The 19,451-nt window shown below is 34.3% G+C and overlaps 1 protein-coding gene across 5 annotated transcripts in view; it reads left to right on the top strand.

Annotated features, from left to right (window-relative positions):
* The window catches only part of Eip78C (Ecdysone-induced protein 78C), a 61,357-nt gene extending 46,495 nt beyond the window's left edge, over positions 1–14,862 (top strand). For all 5 annotated transcript variants that reach the window (XM_023174570.2, XM_023174569.2, XM_023174568.2 and 2 more), the window contains 6 exons: positions 3,834–3,955; positions 9,228–9,369; positions 10,970–11,132; positions 12,027–12,381; positions 13,718–13,897; positions 14,213–14,862. In XM_023174570.2, the coding sequence (XP_023030338.1) occupies positions 3,834–3,955; positions 9,228–9,369; positions 10,970–11,132; positions 12,027–12,381; positions 13,718–13,897; positions 14,213–14,404 (1,154 nt within the window). In that variant the 3' untranslated portion in view covers positions 14,405–14,862. The remainder of the gene's footprint in view (positions 1–3,833; positions 3,956–9,227; positions 9,370–10,969; positions 11,133–12,026; positions 12,382–13,717; positions 13,898–14,212) is intronic.
* The last annotated feature ends 4,589 nt before the right edge of the window (positions 14,863–19,451 follow it).

The raw sequence follows: 19,451 nt of genomic DNA, 5'->3' as shown, positions 1-19,451 counted from the left end.
TTGAAGTGGAACTTTATTGTATGAATGAACAATATCGAAATATGTTTGGGCATTTCTTAAAATTCTTCATTAATTTAAATCCTGCAACCATAATTTATTTTTTCTACACCCGTACTCTAACAATACACTTATATGACCATAATCCGTTTCATAATGATATCCATTATGATACAGATTTTTCATAACGATACAGATTATCAACCAATAGAAACCCATAATTTTTCAATCAAGAATCCTGTTCCTTTGTTTGTCCTAGATTCTAACCTAAGTAACTAATTGCTTTATTTGTCAAAATCAGTTTTCATATTACCTACCTATATTATCAAAATGTCTGAAAACAGCGATATAGAAGGAATACCATCGACTCCAATATTTTTAAAAGATCAGATTAATTACAGTTGTTATATTCAATATAAATATAATTAGAATCTTTATAGTTTTCATATATCCATGATAATACCATTAAGTTTGTGTTTTTTTTAAAAAATATGAGTTAATTACTGTAAATGTGTTCAATACAAATATAATATTTATAGTTTTTCATTATTTATTGGGTTTAGAAAAAATAGCGTATGCAACTCTCATGTAATGGTTATTAATACACTCGCATATACCATACAAAACTCGCCTTCGGCTCTTTTCGTATCCCGGTTAATGCTCGTGTCTTAATAACCATCATTACATGATCGTTGCATAATATACTATTATACTATAATTCCAAAATAGTAGGCACCTAATTCTCAGAAATGACTGATGTTTTGGCTTTATCTGTCAGTTGCAGTGGCGTACGGAAATTATACTAAACAGATGAGAAAACATGACGATAAAATATATAGAATCATAACCTTGACAACAATTTACGTTTGCTACCAATAAATCTTCTGAAAAATTACTAAAACATGGAATACAAAATGTGATTCAAAAATAACGTTTTGATAAATACATTACGATCTTCAAGCTGTGTTCAGTATACATAATAATGTAATAATATGTGAAAAATTTTTAAATATCCAAACGTCAATCAAGTCAGTATACTGGTTCGCAATTAGTTTTTAGCATAACGACGTGTCCAAAAATGGATGATATCGATCGAAGTAACCGTTATCCGATGATCGCAAAAAATTGCAAACCATTCGTGAGAATGTCTTGCCATGGTTGAACAAAAACAAATATTATTATGCCAAGAGCATGGTAGACGGTCATTTAGTTCATCGAACGGTACTTAATTTTAATGGTACCAGGAGTGTTATGTACAAGATTGTTATGTATGTTCAGTAAAAACGTAATGAAAGTTGAATCCGAATTTGAAATGGAAACTTGTCAGGAACCTGAAGTGAGATCGACATCAAGGTTTTGGGGAATTTGAACTGTTCTCGATAATTGTGTACAGACAACTAGCGAATCCAGGATTTTATCAAGACGAAAAATAAAATCACTGAAATTATTCGCGGAACAATATGTTAGAAATTGGGAGGAGAAATTATCCTACAAAAAGTCATAATTTCCATCTATAAGGTGGAAAACAAACTCCCTAAACTTCTCTGAGAAAAATTCAAAAATGAAACCTTATTTTCACCAATTCACAGGCCAAGTGAAATCTATCTATACTAATATAAATGTGGCGGTTTGTGAGGATGTATGTATATATGTATGCTTGTGGCTCTTTCACGCCTAAACGACTGAACGGATTGAGATGAAACTTTACATAAATACGGCTTATACATCAGAATAACATATAGGATATAATTTTCAAAGGTTTTGTGAGATCCCTGAGAGTTATCTTGGCGTGCGCTGCCTATACCGTTGGAGTTACATGCCGATAATAATAATAATAATATTTATTTCACTTGTTGAACAGTATGAAATCATTACAATAAACATTTGACATACAGTTATAAGGAAGACTAATGCTGCTTTGCTGATATTTAGTGCTAAATGAGTTTTATCAGCCCATTCCATTATTTTCTCATTTATGGATTCTGTTGTTTCTGCAAGTGCTAATTACAAGCAGTTACCAGAACATTTGTATCGTCTGCATATGCAACTAAATGTACCTTTGAAAGACTATTTAGGTATTGTATCAAGTCGTTCGCATAAATAAGAAAAAGCAGTGGTCCGAGTATAGACCCCTGTGAAACTCCTTGCTTGCAGGCCAAAGACTGACTGTGAACACCTTGAATTATCACTGTTTGTGACCTGTTCTCTAGATAGGACCTCATCCAATCTTGGGCAACTCCACGAACCCCATAGCGATGCATTTTCTGAATTAGTACATAGTGATCCACAGAGTCAAATGCTCTAGAAAAATCGATGAACAAACCACAAATTTGTAGTTTGCTATCCAAGGCTGTTACTATGTGTTCTATGAAATCATACAAAGCTGTTTCCGTGCTTTTATTTTGCATGAAACCATGCTGGTTTGTCGAAAGTAAATAATTTTTAGGAGAAACGATAGTAACTGATTTTTAAAATTCATTTCGTATAACTTGGATATACTAGAGAGAAGACTTACCGTGTACCGTGATGTACCGTAAGCTACTCAACCTACAATCTTGAAATATGCAGGTAGGTTCTTTGTATAGCATTCAAAATGGGCTGCCACGAAACTTAATGTGACAAACCAAATTCTACGCGGGCGAAGGCGAAGGCAACAACTAGTAAAAACATAAACAAATATAATTTAAATCGTATAATTAAGAGTTCTTTCGGTCTTTGCAAAACGGTCAATAACTTTTTGTCAATCGACCTGCATATCATTATGAACATGTGGAGCAAAGCATTCTTAGCATTATTTCGCTCATTATACGACCTATTAGACAAGCTACCATTTTCTCCGTGGTCATAAAACTTCGGTAATTCGGGGCTGCACTAACAAAAAAAATACAAGGTATCAAAATAACACAAAATTTGTTTTTCCTATCAGTATCACGTTATTTTTATTGATATTTTTGTTGATTGTGAAATCAAATTGGGAAGTTCAATGAAGTTCTAGCCGGAAGCAACGTATGCTTTTCGCATTTCCCATTTTACAAGATAATTTGTCTAGTATAAGAATTTTGGCATTGCTATTGACATTGGTACATTTATTCAGTTTTATTTAAGGTCAATAAAAACCAGCACATTTGTCTCCATATATGGGAAAAGTCATCTAGTTCATATGTTGGAAATATATATCTATCAACATACACGATTGTAATAATCGTTCAAACAAGAGACAGTTTTTTAAATTTCTTTTCATGCACGCACCTGGCAATTCATTCTCCTTGTCATTGGAAAGTGTCAATACCACCAAGTAAGACACCATTATATGGTATCATCATCGACAACATGAGTATAGAGGAATGTAATAACTTTTTGTAACATATCCACGACTGGTAGGTTCATTGGATATTCGTTAGAATGTCGATGATACGGTTAGTTTTCCGTATTATTGGACGGTCGCTGTTCGGGATTGCAAATAAGACGTGTTTCGCTTCATGTAACGGGTTCATTACTAATTCTGGCAGCTTACCACACCCTTTCGATGTTGTGTGCGAAAAGTATGAAATTTTAATCGATTCCGTGGTCAACGATTGCGAAAAATTAACGACCAATATGTATAGCATTTTTTATGCTGGTCAACAATCTAGTATTGAATTAACTTACACTATCACAAAGATAATAAGGGACAAACTAGTTGATTTGTAATGTATTTCTTCAAAAAATTGTTCTCTTTAAGATTATCTATGACCTCCCGCACTTGAGCGACCAACGAGCGGAAATATTAGAGTCTCCAAAGCAACCGCCCAATGATATAATAATAATGAAACTGATCGGTATTTTTTTTGTTTCAGAACATTACGTGGCTGCAGACTCCAACAGTTCTTCAACAACAAAGTCATTCGTCCCTTGCAAAGTTTGCGGCGACAAAGCATCGGGGTACCATTACGGGGTTACTTCTTGTGAGGGATGCAAGGTAAGCCCAAATATGAACTGCGGGATACCGCAGGAAAATATTCTAAGACCTATAATAACTACCTTTTCAAATCTAGCAAGAAACCAATTTACTTGTGGGTTCTCGACATCACACTGTTGGCTTCAACAACATGAAATATACCGAATGATCAATGATTTATCAACTTATATACATTTATTTATAAAAAAAAACTATCGAACAAAAGATAACACTATTTCGGAGGACTTGACGAGAAATATAAAAGCAGCCGGTGACCCCTTTTAGACTATGTGAATATTGAAGTTACGAACACCTTTATATTATATGACATAACATCATGCCGCTGCCTTGTTGTTATATATTGGAGTGCCTCCTTTATGTTGGGAGCAAAATTTTGGCGAATGAGGTAACCTCAAACTGCCATGTACATAGGTACAGTACAAGAGGTGGTAGTGATCTGCGTCTTCCACTCTTCAGACTAACCAAATCTCATAATTGTTATTTGTATTTAGGTTTTAAAATGTTTAACGCCCTTCCACAAAAACATAAAAATTTCATTACTTTGAAAACATTTAAAAATCAAATGCGCAAATATTTAGTTTATCATTGTTTCTATTCTGTGGAAGAACTTTTGCTTCATGGAAGTGCATGTGTGTGTGAGAATTGATTTTTTATTTATTTTTTTTATATATATTTTTTTGTTTTTTTATAGCATTTGTTTTGTTTTGTGTTTAATGACAAATGTAGACATGTTTTTATTGTATACACGAATAAATATATCTATATCTATATATTACTGAACTGCATGAAACATTATTTTCCATTGAAAATAAAAACTCCACAGGCCCAGATGAAATCCCTATAAAAATCCTAGAAAATATTCCAATAAGAATCTCGATATATTAGTTGGTCTAATAAATAATTCATTTAGAGAAGGAATCTTTCCAGTTTTTTTGAAGAAGTCGATTGTGTTAGCACTGCCAAAGGGAGAAGTCATCAATGGCCCATCAAGTCTTCGTCAAATTTCTCTAATCTCTGCAATGGCTGAATTGATAGAAAAATTAGTCAAAACAAGACTCCTTTGCTTTCTGAATGAAAACAAAATAATAAGTGATTGCCAGTTTGGTTTCCAAAAGCAAAAAAACACTTCCGATGCAATTTTTTCATTTCTTTACAATGTTTATTCCAACATAAATGACAAAGAAACAGTGGCTGCGGTCTTCTGTGATAGCCAAAGCATTTGATTGCGTGAATCATAAAATTCTTTTATGGAAACTCAATAGATACGGTAAAATTACTTGCGGCGTCCCACAAGGTTCGGTACTGGGTCCACTTTCATTCTTGATTTACATTAAAGACCTGTCGTCTGTCAACATTCAAGGAAAATTTACTTTATTTGCTGATGATACTACAATTTTATGGCATGCTCCTAACAACCATACGTTGTATGAAGTTATTGAGAATGACATCATGAAAGTGAAGGACTCGTTTGACTCAAATCTCTTGAGCTTGAATTTATCAAAAACAAAAGTAGTATCCTATCGTTGCCAGATCCCGGCCGTACATCGAAATAATATTCAAATTGACAACGTACCAACTTCTAAATTCTTTGGCTTGTTCATTGACAACAAACATCTAGATACTTTTAAATCGAAGCTCTCTTCTGGGTGTTATGCAATACGAATAACTGCATTTGAGCTCGGATCTGCAGAAGCTAGAATGGTTTATGGTTTATCATTCCCTTTCTGAATCCCATCTTCGTTATGGTATTTGCTTTTGAGGTGTGTGTTCTACCACATGCCTTTAATCAGTATTATTAATACAAAAACGTGCAATACGATGCATATGCAAAGCCCAGCCTAAGGACTCTTGTCGGCCTCTTTTTGCCTCTAACAGAATCCCAACTGTGGTCTCCTTACGATGCATATGCAAAGCCCAGCCTAAGGACTCTTGTCGGCCTCTTTTTGCCTCTAACAGAATCCCAACTGTGGTCTCCTTTACGATGCATATGCAAAGCCCAGCCTAAGGACTCTTGTCGGCCTCTTTTTGCCTCTAACAGAATCCCAACTGTGGTCTCCTTTTTTATATATGAGACAATCTGCCTTCTATTCAAAAATAGGGTATTGTTTAACAACTTGGACGAGCCAATGTATCAAACCAGGAAAAGATTCAACTTTAAAAATCACCTTCCTCAAGCTATAAGCTAAGTTTCCTCCTAGAGCTCTTAAGAAAGAGTTAAAAGACTTACTTTCTTAGCAGAATTCTACGATGATAATTTTAATTGAGAAGACTAACTGTAAATCTACGGTATTTTATTGATTTGATTCAATTTTAAGTTTAAATTGATTTATTTAATTTTATTGACCATGTTCTTATATCCTGAACGTTTGTATTAGGTTATTATTATTTACATGTCTTTTTCAGTTCAAGTTATCCCTTACTTTCAGTGATTTTACTTTTGTGATACTTTTGTGATTTCATGTATATGTTATTTATATTTCGCGCAAGGCTTTGTCAATAAGAACGTATTCTTCAGACAATAAAGTATATTTGAATTGAATTGAAAACTTTGAAAAATCAACCACAAAATTATGAGTTTGGAGCTATACACATCCACAAAGTACACTGAGAAAAAAATGTATAAAGTCGATTTTTCATGTTACATTTTTTTATAATATTTCCACCTATTTATACCCCTTCAGACGGCTCAAAAAACTTAGACGGTTCTTTTTTTTCACTAAGTCAGTCAATAAGCGTATCATTTTGAAAAATAGTAGGTGTCCAAAGTCGTTATATTATTATTTGAGACTAATTTATTTTCCTTTTCCAGGTGATATATAAACCAAATGTCTCAAATGTTTGATAAATAGCGATGGTGCTAAGTATTCAGTTATTCCCACAGAATGTGCCAAGTTACAAATCAGATAGCGATCGCATGTCACAAGAACTACACCGCCTTGTATAAAAACAACATCCGCGGGCAAGCATTGAGAATTCATTTAGAAAACATAACTCTTACTTCGCCTCTTCAAAGACACAAACAGGTTCTACAAAAAAAAATCTATCCATAATCGTTTCACTAAAGTAACGGTACCGAAAGTACACAAATGATTTCCTTCTCAAAGGCATTGCCACGACATAAAGAATACTGTTTTATTTCTACGAAACTCGTTTTTGCGATCATTCTTGTTTCCTAGATTGGTCATTCATGTGCATGCATTCGAGTCATTCCTGTGTATTATCGCTCTTAGAGATAATGGTTGCGTATTTTTCTAAGCTTCGTAGTTGAGGAAAAATGTATAAAGAAACGCTGAACTATTCAGAAATGTTCACACGTATACTTGAACCTAAAATACATGTATACATGTATGTTTTTCAGTTCCTATAAAAATAAATCAAAGGGCGACAAGTCCGGTGACCGTTGAGGCTGCGTCTACCCCAATCCACTATCGTGGAAAATTCAAATCAACAGTATGATAAAGATCATTTGATGGTGTTTTATTTTGAATATGTAGAATACTGAAATAGTTTTCAAAGATTTCTCACACAAATCCCAAAATTATCAGGAAAGTAGTTCTTTCTCTCCTTGGAAGTGCAAGTGACAGAGTCATAAACATCAGAAAGTGTATCTATTTTCAACAAAAAAATCAATGAGTCTCTCCGTGTTTATTATAAATTGGCTGAGCTTGTGGAAATGTATCTGTTTAGTTTTGAATTGCCAACCCTGCGTATTAGTAATTTCTGAACATTTGGCAACTTCTTTCATACATAAAGGGAAATAGGCTGCACTTCAAATATAAATGGAAGGAGGAAATATGTGTTTTCACATTGAAGATTCTGGATTTCATCTCAATAGAATCTGTTCTAGACATTATACCAGTTGGGCATTTATGCTACAAGAATATTTATTTTATCAATCTGCCAAGAAGCACTTACAGTTTAGAAATCCTTCATTTTCAGTATAAAGTGACTTGAGACTGCTAAGAATTCCTAAAACAACTGGTACTAGTGAATTAAAGAAAACGAGGTAGATGTCCTCACGAATGAGAAAGGCATACAACTTCCTATTCTTGGGCATTTTCAAAAATCCAACTAAGATATCTCTGAAATGGAGCACCAGGATCAAAAAGAAAGCTGGATAGTTTCTAGATTTGGACTATAAAACTGAAACTGAGGCGTCGGCCTCAGAAACATGCTTTGTAAGCTTCGGCGTGTTCGTACTGAAAGGCTGACTGTGTTTGTTATCTATTAAAATATACAATATGCAGCCACACAATATCAGCTCCAGCAACTCAACTCAATATTTGGCAAAGAATTAGGATCACATGGTTAACCTGAGGATGCTGAATTGTTATTATTACATCAATAGTTGAGCGTTCTAGTCGATTAAACTACATTATATTTGCAGTGTGAATCATATAAGAAATCAAATCAGCTATCTTTATGGTTACTCCATTGTGGTTTGCTCATTTAAGATCGTGATTAACGATGGCCCGATTCTTTTTTGCTGGCTTGATTTGAGAATTAATCAAAACAACTGTTATTTAGTATTGTTGGATCCCGTATGAAGTACAATACACTCAATCTCATTAAATGTAAGCAGCTATTTTTGACGCTATGTTTCAACATTCAACATCAATAACAGTTAGAAAATCACAGAAGACATGTCTTTCATGATTTTGTGAGATTCAGTGATATGATGGGCGAATAATTCAGTATCGCCAGTAAAGAAGAACGCGTTTGATTTCATTAGAGACCCGGGTTCACTAATGAAGATATTAAATAGTAGTGGCCCTATTACGGATCCTTGGGGTACTCCACAGGTCGCAGAGTAACCGTCAGAGATATTGCCATCTATTCTCAACCTGCAACTTCTATTTGAATAGTAGTTCTCTTCGTACTTTGAAGTGATTCAACTTGTAGAGTAACCTTTCCGGGGATTATACTCAAGATAGAATTATTCCCTTCATTCCTTGAAATTTGGAATATTTTCCTCGTCTCCATATAATTTTATGATAGATAGTCTACTTGAATCAATCGACGCTTTTGATTGGGCAGAGCGACTTGAGCATTGTATTTGTAGTACTATGATGTTGTCCTTGGTAGTAAACTCTAGTGTAAGAGATTTCATTAGGTACATGCAAATATCTAATAAAAATTACTGAATAATAAAATCTGAAGAATGAAAAACACAGAAATATCTGTAAAACACGTTTTAACTTTCAGTGTAGCAAAATCCCAATCTTGGATCAATCCAGACACAAATACAATAATTGTTGATACTTATTTTCAGGGTTTCTTCAGGAGAAGCATTCAGAAACAAATAGAATATCGATGTCTGCGCGACGGGAAGTGCCTAGTGATACGATTGAACAGGAATCGGTGCCAATACTGCCGATTTAAGAAATGCCTAGCCGTAGGGATGTCTAGAGATTGTGAGTAAATACTTTTTTCGAGACCACGCGGATCTTGTACGTGAATATTGAAAGAAAAATCAATGCTTCTTTGGGAATATTAAAAATAATGCTGACTTGAAATAAAACAAAAACTTCATTTCAATCAACGGTTGAATATAAGTAGAGTCGATCATCTTACTTGGGCCCTCACAAGCTAAAGCCTTATAACAACATTGGTAAGTCAAGAAAAGCCAAAAATTATCAGTAATATATGAAAACGATCCAATCATTTTATGTCAATAGATGATTTGATATAATATTCGAATATATCACTTTATCCATTATTGGAAACAGTCCAACGTTTTCGAATTGAATAAATGATAGATGATATGTAGAGGACACTGACAGTTTTCCGGGACGATGGATTCATACATGTTTGAGAGGGAATTATTTGTACCTACATTTTTTCATCGTTCAAGATTGTTATATTTCTTGATGAAAGATTCAAATAGACTGATTCAAATTAATGGTAAATTTGATTTATTGCCTTGTAAATTTGTCTACATACAGTTTTGCATTCAGGTATTTGGGACAAATACCTAAATAACGAGTTCAATATCAAAATTTTTAGTCCAAGGTGGAAATTTCTTGTAGAATAACAAACCAATGAGTCACTTTTTTTAATTATATTTCATAATTGAATAGAACTGGCCGATATTTCTTGAAAATCCATAGTAAAAACTAATCAATACAGTTTATCGTATGATTTTCACTATAAACTATAGTTTTCACTATAGTGACAATCGTACAATAAACTGTATTGATTAGTTTTTTATTATATTTCATTGTAGAACAAAATTTCGAATATTTCCATTTATATTTGTATAAATTCGAACATAACATTGGTACTAACAGAAACATTCTAATTTTTATTCATTAATATTCATAAGAATATTCGAGCAATTGCTAATATTTAAATGCTTTTTATTGAAGTCAGAGCAAGAAGGTGAATATTCTGCTTCACATGGATTGTTTTTATCTGAAAATTTTTGAATGGTCTTGACAATTTTCATTTTGTTTGTGTGTGAAATGTCTATATATCCTTCAGCTACGTTGGTAGACTTCCAGCCACCGTGTCTCTTCGAATTTGTGATGTTTCCACCTTTATCCGCAAATAAATCGAACATTTTCCTTTTTTGTAATTCATGAATAATCTGTTATGTTTTTCCGTTAACCAGCTGTGACACCCCTACGAACGACAACCCTCAGAAGTCGAAACTTGTGCGAGCTAAGGACTAACGAGGTCTCACCTTTTAACGTGTGATTCCTAACACGGGTTGGAAGATAACAAGTGAAAATCAATCGCCTGCGACCAGTATAAGATAGCCATAAAGATAAATATTGCCTATACACCAGCAGGCTTTCTGTCCATTCACAATAACAGTTCTCACAATATGTGTTTCCGAATCTGGTATTTCCACAAGAAACATGTCATTCTTGTCGTTTATTAGATCAATTTACATTTTTGTTAGTTCTTCTCGTCTACACGCACCGGCTAATCCAATGATTGTTGCTACCTGAAAATAAAGCAAATTGGATTGATACTTTTATATCCTATAATCGTAATATTCGTTTTCAGCTGTACGATATGGCAGAGTGCCAAAAAGATCCAGGGAAAGGAGTACCGATGAACCTTCTCGAGTAACGACTTCAGATGCTGATCAATCTGATTCTGAAAGTAAGCAGTTGGCAGTGTATGATGTTATTCTGAGCGTTTCGCAAGCACATCATGCTAACTGCGGGTGAGTGTAATATTTTCAAAGTGATAATAATAACAATAATTGGGCAGAGAGTTTAGTGGTAGGTATACAGCTTCCTTTTTGAGCCACTGACTTCAGTGGTTTATATTTATATAACTGTATTTTTTCTGTGGACACAAAGACTTTAAGCGCAATTGTTTTTATGTTCTATTTGTTCGAAGTACTAATTTGTTTTTCCATCTACATTATCCAGAAACTCTTCATCCAAAACTACCCCTGAGATTGGAATCTATGCGTGTGAAATCTTTATATTCTGTAGTTTATAATTTATAACAAAATATGCATAGGCAACTGATTATACATGTTTATGCAATTAGACTTCTTATTATAAGACCATCCCTGAACTAGAACCTAGGCTACTCTTTACTAGATGGCGCCACACGCCTGATTTGAGCATTTTCAAATCTGAAATATCAAGACATTGAATATAGACTAACCTATTCTTTTGTTATACCTGTACATTCTCCAATTTTTTAGTTGTGAAAAACTTGCTTACATCATCTTCCTATTTTTAGTGTAATAAAAATAATAAAAACAACCACTCGAGTAACTACGAACATGCTTCCGTCTTTTTTCTGTGTATACCAGCCCGGACAGACATTCAACTAAAGAAACAGGTACCCCTGAGAAATATGCAGGAATATGAAGAAACTGCAGGAATATTGAACTATTGACAATGACAACTAAAAATACTCAAATTTGTTGAATCTGTAAGCCAAGAAATTGGTTTTTGTTACACCCGAGCAAAACCAGGGCGTGACGCTATATACAAGAAATGAAACGTTCCAAAAGTTTTACTTGCACTACACAATACTTCTTTCATCTCCCCCTCGTAGCTCATTGTTCAATAAATAATTTTGGAACCCTAAATTCCAGATACACGGAGGAACACACCAGGAACTTGGTGAGGAAACCGATAATCCTCCCACCGGCGAGCCCAGAGTCGGACAACGAGGTGGCCTCCTCGACGGCGGAATCCCTGGAGTTGGAAAGGTGTTGGTTGTGGCAGCAGTTCGCGGCGAACATCACCCCCAGCGTACAGAGGGTGGTGGAGTTCGCGAAGAGGGTCCCCGGTTTCTGCGATCTCGGCCAGGATGATCAGCTGATACTAATCAAGATAGGCTTTTTCGAAATATGGCTGTGTCACGTGGCCAAGCTGACGTCGAACACGTCGATGATGTTCGACGATGGCACCACGGTCAGCAGGCAGCAGCTAGAAACCATGTACGATGTAAGTGAATGGATCTTTACACATGTGTCACTAATTTGTAATCTGAATTGAGGGTCAATTTGGAAATCATCGCCCTTATCTCTGCCTCAAGTCAATGTATATCTATGTTTGTACATACACAATATGTAACGTTTTATGTCCTGGTCCCCAGTTTTTTCCTTCAAATCCAGTCCTCAAAGATTCCAAAATTTGAACTTTTAGGACCATGATTAAGACTATGCGCATGTTTTCTGAGCACAAATGAAGATACTTCTTCTTCTTCTTTATGTGAAAGCCTGCAAACACCGGTTGATGGGTTTGATTCAGTTGATTGTTGATTACTGTTGATAGTTGGTGTTTGTTTTGATAAAAAGTGCGTGGATTTTTCTTCTTCGTCTGTTCACAGGCCGCACTTTGAATCGTACGCTAAGGAAATTAGCACATTATGGCCGATATCCATGATTTTAGATAAGATGCAGACTCTGATATGTATCTTTGTCGCCAGTAACGAAGTTACTTCACGACGTTTCGATTGTTAGTATTCACAATCATCTATTCCTCCGAGAGATGACTATTTATAGATTATTCAAGCGCTTTCACCTATCTCCTCTTTTCTCTCTCCGCTCCACCTGTTCAGCGGTAGGTACCGTCATTCCGCTTGATTACAGGTTTCCATGTGTTGCGTATATCTACGCTAGCTTGACTGAATGCGTCGTTGGACAGCATATATGCAGCTTCTTTGAACTTCCTCCTAAACCAGTGATTCTCCTTGTGGATGATCCCAGCTGGGAACGACCTGATTTACTTATTACTCCTCGCTGTGTGTTTCTCTGGTGCTCGGACTTTCAATGGCCTCTTAGTTTCACCGATACAGGATTTGCCACACTCACAGGGTATCCGGTAAATACAATTCTTGGAATGGCAGTCCGCGTTTGGTGGCCCAGTTTCCTTGAGGCTGCTACGGATGGTGTTTCCGGATCTGAAGCAGGTTCTGATGTTGTACTTGGACCCAATTCTTCTTATCCTTTCCAATAACCCTCTGATCCAGGGAAGTGCAAGCACTGGTTGTGACGGCTTCTCTTCCTTGCCGGGCTCTTGCTGTCTTCTAACCAAACTCTGTTCCACCATCACTTTGGAGCAACTATTTATGAGAATATTTCACTTGATTCCCAAGTGTGAACCTTGGACAAAATATAAGGCCACATTTTCAAACAACATAGTCAAAAACACAGTTATCGCAAGATATGTCTGGGGGCAATTCTTTGCCAGAAACTTTGAGTGAGGTGAACTTAAACCTCCACTTGCATGAACCATACTTCTTCCACATTATGTATCTGATTTTTTCGACTGTTCACAGAGCGAGTTCACGTCATCCGTTATACATTTCGCAAACACCTTCAACGCTTTAGCTCTGAACGACACTGAGGTGGGACTGTTTTCGGCAGTTGTCTTGTTAACGGCTGACCGTCCCGGAATCACAGACGTCAAATCAATAGAACACCACCAAGACAAGCTTATAGAGGCTTTGAAGGTTCAGGTGAGTGATATGCTTTTCATTCTGTATTACAGTATTTGCATCACATAATTTCCGGAGCAGGGATTATTCCAGGAGGTTTTTGAAATGAGGTTATAGCAATCGACTCTTTTGTCTCAGAAGTGGAAGAGAGCGGGAGAACCAACCAGACTTAACAAGGTCATAAAATTGAAATAACCTGCTATTCAGTTTGAGTTTGTTCATAATATTTACATTCTATAAATCACCTGTTTCGAAAATTTCCAAGCTCTACTACTACTTCTTCTTTCAAACCCAATTGTTACTTGTGATTTATGAAGCTTATTATTATACTCGCAGGTAGGAAGAAATCATGCCAGCGAGCCTCAGATTTTCTCCAATATGCTGATAAAGCTCCCGGAACTGCGGAATTTGGGTGCCAAACACACGGCCCACCTGAACTGGTTCCGACTGAACTGGACAAAGCTGACGCTCCCCCCCTTATTCGCAGAAATTTTCGACATTCCCAAGTCTGAAGATGATTTGCAGTGACGTCGAGAGACCGAAACGGTGTTTGAGATTATGTGATTGCCATAGATCTTGCTGTTCTATGCCTCTACTTGCTCAAAATAATGTGCTACAAGGCTGAATCGTGTGGAAGTAGGAAGTTTTTCAAAGAATCCTTTGAAAAAATGCATCAATCCGTGATTGACAGGGTCTTCAAGCTGTTCGTTTACTTTAAGTGGTTAAAATATAGTTTATATCCAGATTTTTGACATATTATGTATACATATCATTCTGATTTATTTCTATATTTAGGCGTACCTTTACGTATTATCATGGTTGTATATAATGTTCAGACTCTTATTTTTAAATTTTGGTGTGGACGTTTGATTTTTGCAGTTTATATAATTAATTAGTCAAAATCACTTTCGGTGATCCCATCAACTGAATAATTGAGGCTAGAAAGTCATGTTTTCAGTAAATAAGGAAAATAGTTCGCTGAACTATGAAGAGTTACTTTTATTTATGCAGGCATCAGAAGTTGTTTTTTCATTGAAATGTTCCTTTGCTGAGACAATACAAGCTTTTTGGTTTTGAAAATATTTGAAGTGAATAAAGTTATTGTAAAAAACTAATAATATACCCAATTTGAAATCATGAAGCTACGTATTCATAATATTGCTCTATGGAAACTTATCTGATACAAAAATCTGTTGGTGGGCTTTCATCTTGGGAATTTAAAAATATTGACTATAAAGGATGTAAATTCTGCTCATCTGATCAACTGTGCTAATAATGACACCAATCTCCTACTGACTGGTGACACTTTACCAGATATAATCAAGAACGGAAGTGAAACAATAAAAAAATGCAACGAATATTTTCTTGATAACAAGTTGATTCCAAATGAAGCGTCATATTCGACCCCAACAACAGTTTAGAAAGGCCACATCACATAACATTTGGTAACAAAAAAGTGGTTTGCAATACCTCAGTGAGTTTCTAGGCAATAACTCTGATGATACTTTGAGTTGGACAATGGGGAATGTTCATCAATTTGGGTTATTACCACAAATGAAAGTTTAAACAAAATAAAGTTGAGTTTAATTCATGAGTTTTTCAAATTCACTTCGAACAGTATTCAAATTGATGTTTCAAATGTTGGGTTTTAATTTTCAAAGGGATTAGTTTCTAATTCACATATTGGCAACAGCGCCTATATCAAGTTGAAATAATTCATACATACCTAGATATTCTACTTTAAAAAAGTAAAATTATCTTTATAAATCAACAATTTAGGCAAAATATAAACTATAGTTCAATACCACCTCCACATGCCACATAAACAACAGTTGTTTTGTTATTTATTTATATAGAGGAAGATAGGTTAGGTCATATGTCACAGAATGCCTCGGAACTCGGAACATGAGTAAACAGAACAGCACGTCATCTTTTTGTCTCATACAGGTAACAGATTCATTGTCCTTTATTAGCTATAACCGATGTTGCCAAATGGTGAAATAGAAACGAATCCCTTTAAATGTTGAATGCATTATTTCATTCCTCTTTTTTAAGTATTTAAATAATTTTTTAAAGGAAAAGGTTGAAATGATAAGTTTAAAATGCGTTTTTTTAGAGCTCTTTTATGAAAACTACTTGATTTTCGTCAGGAGGAACATTCCCCATTCAGATAGACAATAAATGCAGTAGATTCTCTTCAGTAATATATGGGATGAGAGTACTTAAAAAATATGATGATCTCAAAATATTATTAACAGTATATTATGAAAATTTCTATTCTACCATGAGGCTAGGAATAACAGTTTGGGGTTCGAGTAATGAATTATGTAGAGTTTTTCTGTATCAAAAAAAATTGGTACGAGTACTTTTCTATAAAAATTCTAGGGATTCCTGTAGAGGAATTTTCAGATCAAATACGTTGTTCACTGCACCAGCAGTTTATATCTTTGAAACAATAAAATTTCTAACTGTTCACCCGCTTTTCAAATTAATGTTCAGATAATGCAAAAATCCTTTTGAAACCTCTCTTCTCTGTTTTTATTTCAAGTTCTTGTACTTAATATTTTATTACATCCCAAATGATAAAAAGGAAGTACTTGATATCTTCAAATATTTCAAAAATATAGATTATAAGGAAATTGACTGCATTTTCTTCGATCTCGGAAATTTTGGAATGACTGACTGAAAAACAATAATCGCTTATAAGATGGTCATTATGGTTCTTGCCAAATATAGAGATGTTTTTCAAAAATTTTAATTTGAACTGACCATAATAAAAAAGGTGGCTCTTGTCTTTAGATTTGTGTAAAATCTTCGAATGGTACTGTCATCATGAAATATTAATCTCAAAACTAAACAATTTCGGCATCGGGGAAAATATCTTTAATTGGTTCCCAAACTCATTGAGTGGTAGAGAGCAATATGTTTGGATAGAAAAACAATAGATTTTTTTAAATTCAAAACATTTCAATGGAAAATATATTCAAAGAAGAAGATAAATGAAAATATCTACATTGATTCATAAAGAAAAAAATTGTAATCAACATCGAATTAGAAACAAACATGTTGGTATTATTCCTGGCATTTATGGGTTTTCCTCACCCTGGAATAAAAAAAAATAATCAAATAAGACGGGAAAATTACTAAATTAACCCAAAAGTGATACTGCATTTGAATAAAAATTCAGTTATATATATTTTCTAAGCGCTTCAATAACCAAAAACCTGGAATATATTTCAATGATCAACTCTATTTCCTTTATTGAATTCTTTTAGAAAACACTCAAAAATTGTAGACAATTGTGGTGCTGCAGGTTTTTCCTGGGTTTCCTGCAGCTGAAAAAGCAAATGCGCCACTGGAATCAATGAAGTCGCCCCGGAGCGCCAATTAATTTTTATTGTTGTTTTCATTTTATTTTTATCGTTGTTTTAATAAAATCTTGTTTACCTAAATTATATAAAAAAACAGTTGTATAAATTTCATATTCAAAATTGTTGATAATTTCACTTCGTATGAAATTTTCGCCGTTTGACCTCTTTTCTCGAAGAGATTTCCAAGTTTGATCTAAATTGATCGAGCGTAATGCCATATAAATGCCAAGAATAACTCATACACCTCCGCAAATAGCATTCAAACAGTATTTTTGTATGAGATAAAGCTATTTTTAAGGTTTTTGGTCATAGTCTGCAGGTCTTCATGCTTGACGTTTCATCTACTTCTGCGGAAGACATCAAAGCGTGGCTTAGTTTCTGTTAATTCGAAAACGTGACCTTGTTTGTGTTCAGTTGGGGTCAGGTAGCCATATTTTATTAATGTTCATTGCCTCTTCTTTTTTGTTAAAATTATCCCTGTTTCAGAATTTCTATTGCCTCTCTATATATTCTTGGATGGTAATCATGATTTTTCTCGAGTATATCTGTATCTTCAAGTGAGATAATGTAAGTGCCTTTTTTTTGAGAGCGTGTTCTACTACAGCTGATTTGTCACTCTGTCCAAGTCGACAATTTCTCTTATGTTCAGGAAGACGGGTACCTATACTTCTTTTTGTGGTTTCACAAGAACATCCAAGAAGGTTGGAGTCTCTTGGGTCTCTCGTTCCATTGTGAATCGGATATTTGGGTCAAGAGAGTTTAGATATAATAGAAAATAGTTAAGTGTCCCTACACCACTTGTATATTTAGAGTTAGTTCATCTAAAAATGTTGATAGAGTGGACTAATTCCAAGGTATTGCCTGCTCTTTTACATAATTTCAACAGCCTTCGGTCATACCAACTTTTAAAACTGAAAAACTATTTCTGTATGTTTTTCAACGATAAAAAATACAATTACCTTGTGTTTTTTATGTTCCTTTTCATTTTCCCAACAAAAATTTAGCCCTACTGATGAAATCGTGATATATAGAGAGAGGAAGAAGTTTTGTGGTAAAAAGGAATCGATAGCTTAAAGCAAATTTTTCAAAGGATCGTCCAGAGTGGTTTTGGAGTAAAATGTATATAAACTGCCCTCGGGTATTAAATAAATATAATGTTAGATTGTTATGAGAAATGTCGACGAAAGTAGGCTACTTGAACTATGCTTATTTGAAGTGAAAAACAATCATATCGCGATATATCACCTACCCTAGTTATCTCTATTGGGGTGTTGTTGTTTATATCTCTTAGAGTACAAAAAATAATTCTTATAGAATTACAAATTTTGATTATCATAGCAATTTCGTTATCAAGAGAACGAAATTCTCTTCAATTAGACGTATGTATATCATCTGCCACCGTGTGAGAAATTATAATTTTTTCGATGTTACTGTTGCTGACATTCCAAGAACTTAACACAACACAGTATTAGGTTAGAAATACAGATACAAAGGAGACCGTTTTTATTTGAGACTATTCCATACAGTTTTTGGTTGGTTTGGCTGGCTTGACTTATTCATCATCTCTTTGAAAAAAGAATCAAAGTTTCAATCACAGATTGCGATTTAAAAAAAAGGTTACTGTGAGTTTTTTCGATAAATTCAAATAAAAAAGGTTTCCATTTGTAATGAAAAATCTCTTGGTACTGGTGTAATAAAATATACGTCAGTTCTAAGATACTCACTTTTATGTTTGTTTTTGATGTATTGATTTTATAAATGTTATTCTACATTTTTCAAAACGGTTAATAACATGTAGTGACCTCTACTTGATACAAAATGAATGTACACAATTTCCATGCATATCCGAATCAACTATTTATTTTAACGTGTACCCAGTGTACTGTACTGAATTACTTATTTGTTAATACTCGTGTTTCCACTTTTATATATTTTGATTTTATTTGTATGTGGATGGTGTACACATTTCCCAATTTTGTATGATTTTCATAAAAACACTTTCACAGCTTGCAAAAACATGCACTCTGCTCTTTAGGCTTTCAAATATAATGAACATTGATAATTTTCAAAACTTTTTCATTTATAAATAGTTGTGTTTCTTGATTTTTTCGATTTCAGGCAATTAATATTGTAATTACACTGAATTCTTTGAGTTATTAATATGACAAAAGTCTTGAAGTAAATACATTCAAGTGAATAATGTT

Source organism: Leptinotarsa decemlineata, unplaced genomic scaffold (assembly GCF_025532065.1).
Source record: "Leptinotarsa decemlineata unplaced genomic scaffold, Ldec_3_MD MMD2_tig00000035_RagTag_RagTag, whole genome shotgun sequence".
In the NCBI taxonomy this organism is placed as follows: domain Eukaryota; kingdom Metazoa; phylum Arthropoda; class Insecta; order Coleoptera; family Chrysomelidae; genus Leptinotarsa; species Leptinotarsa decemlineata.
This window is presented reverse-complemented; position numbering and strand designations above follow the sequence as displayed.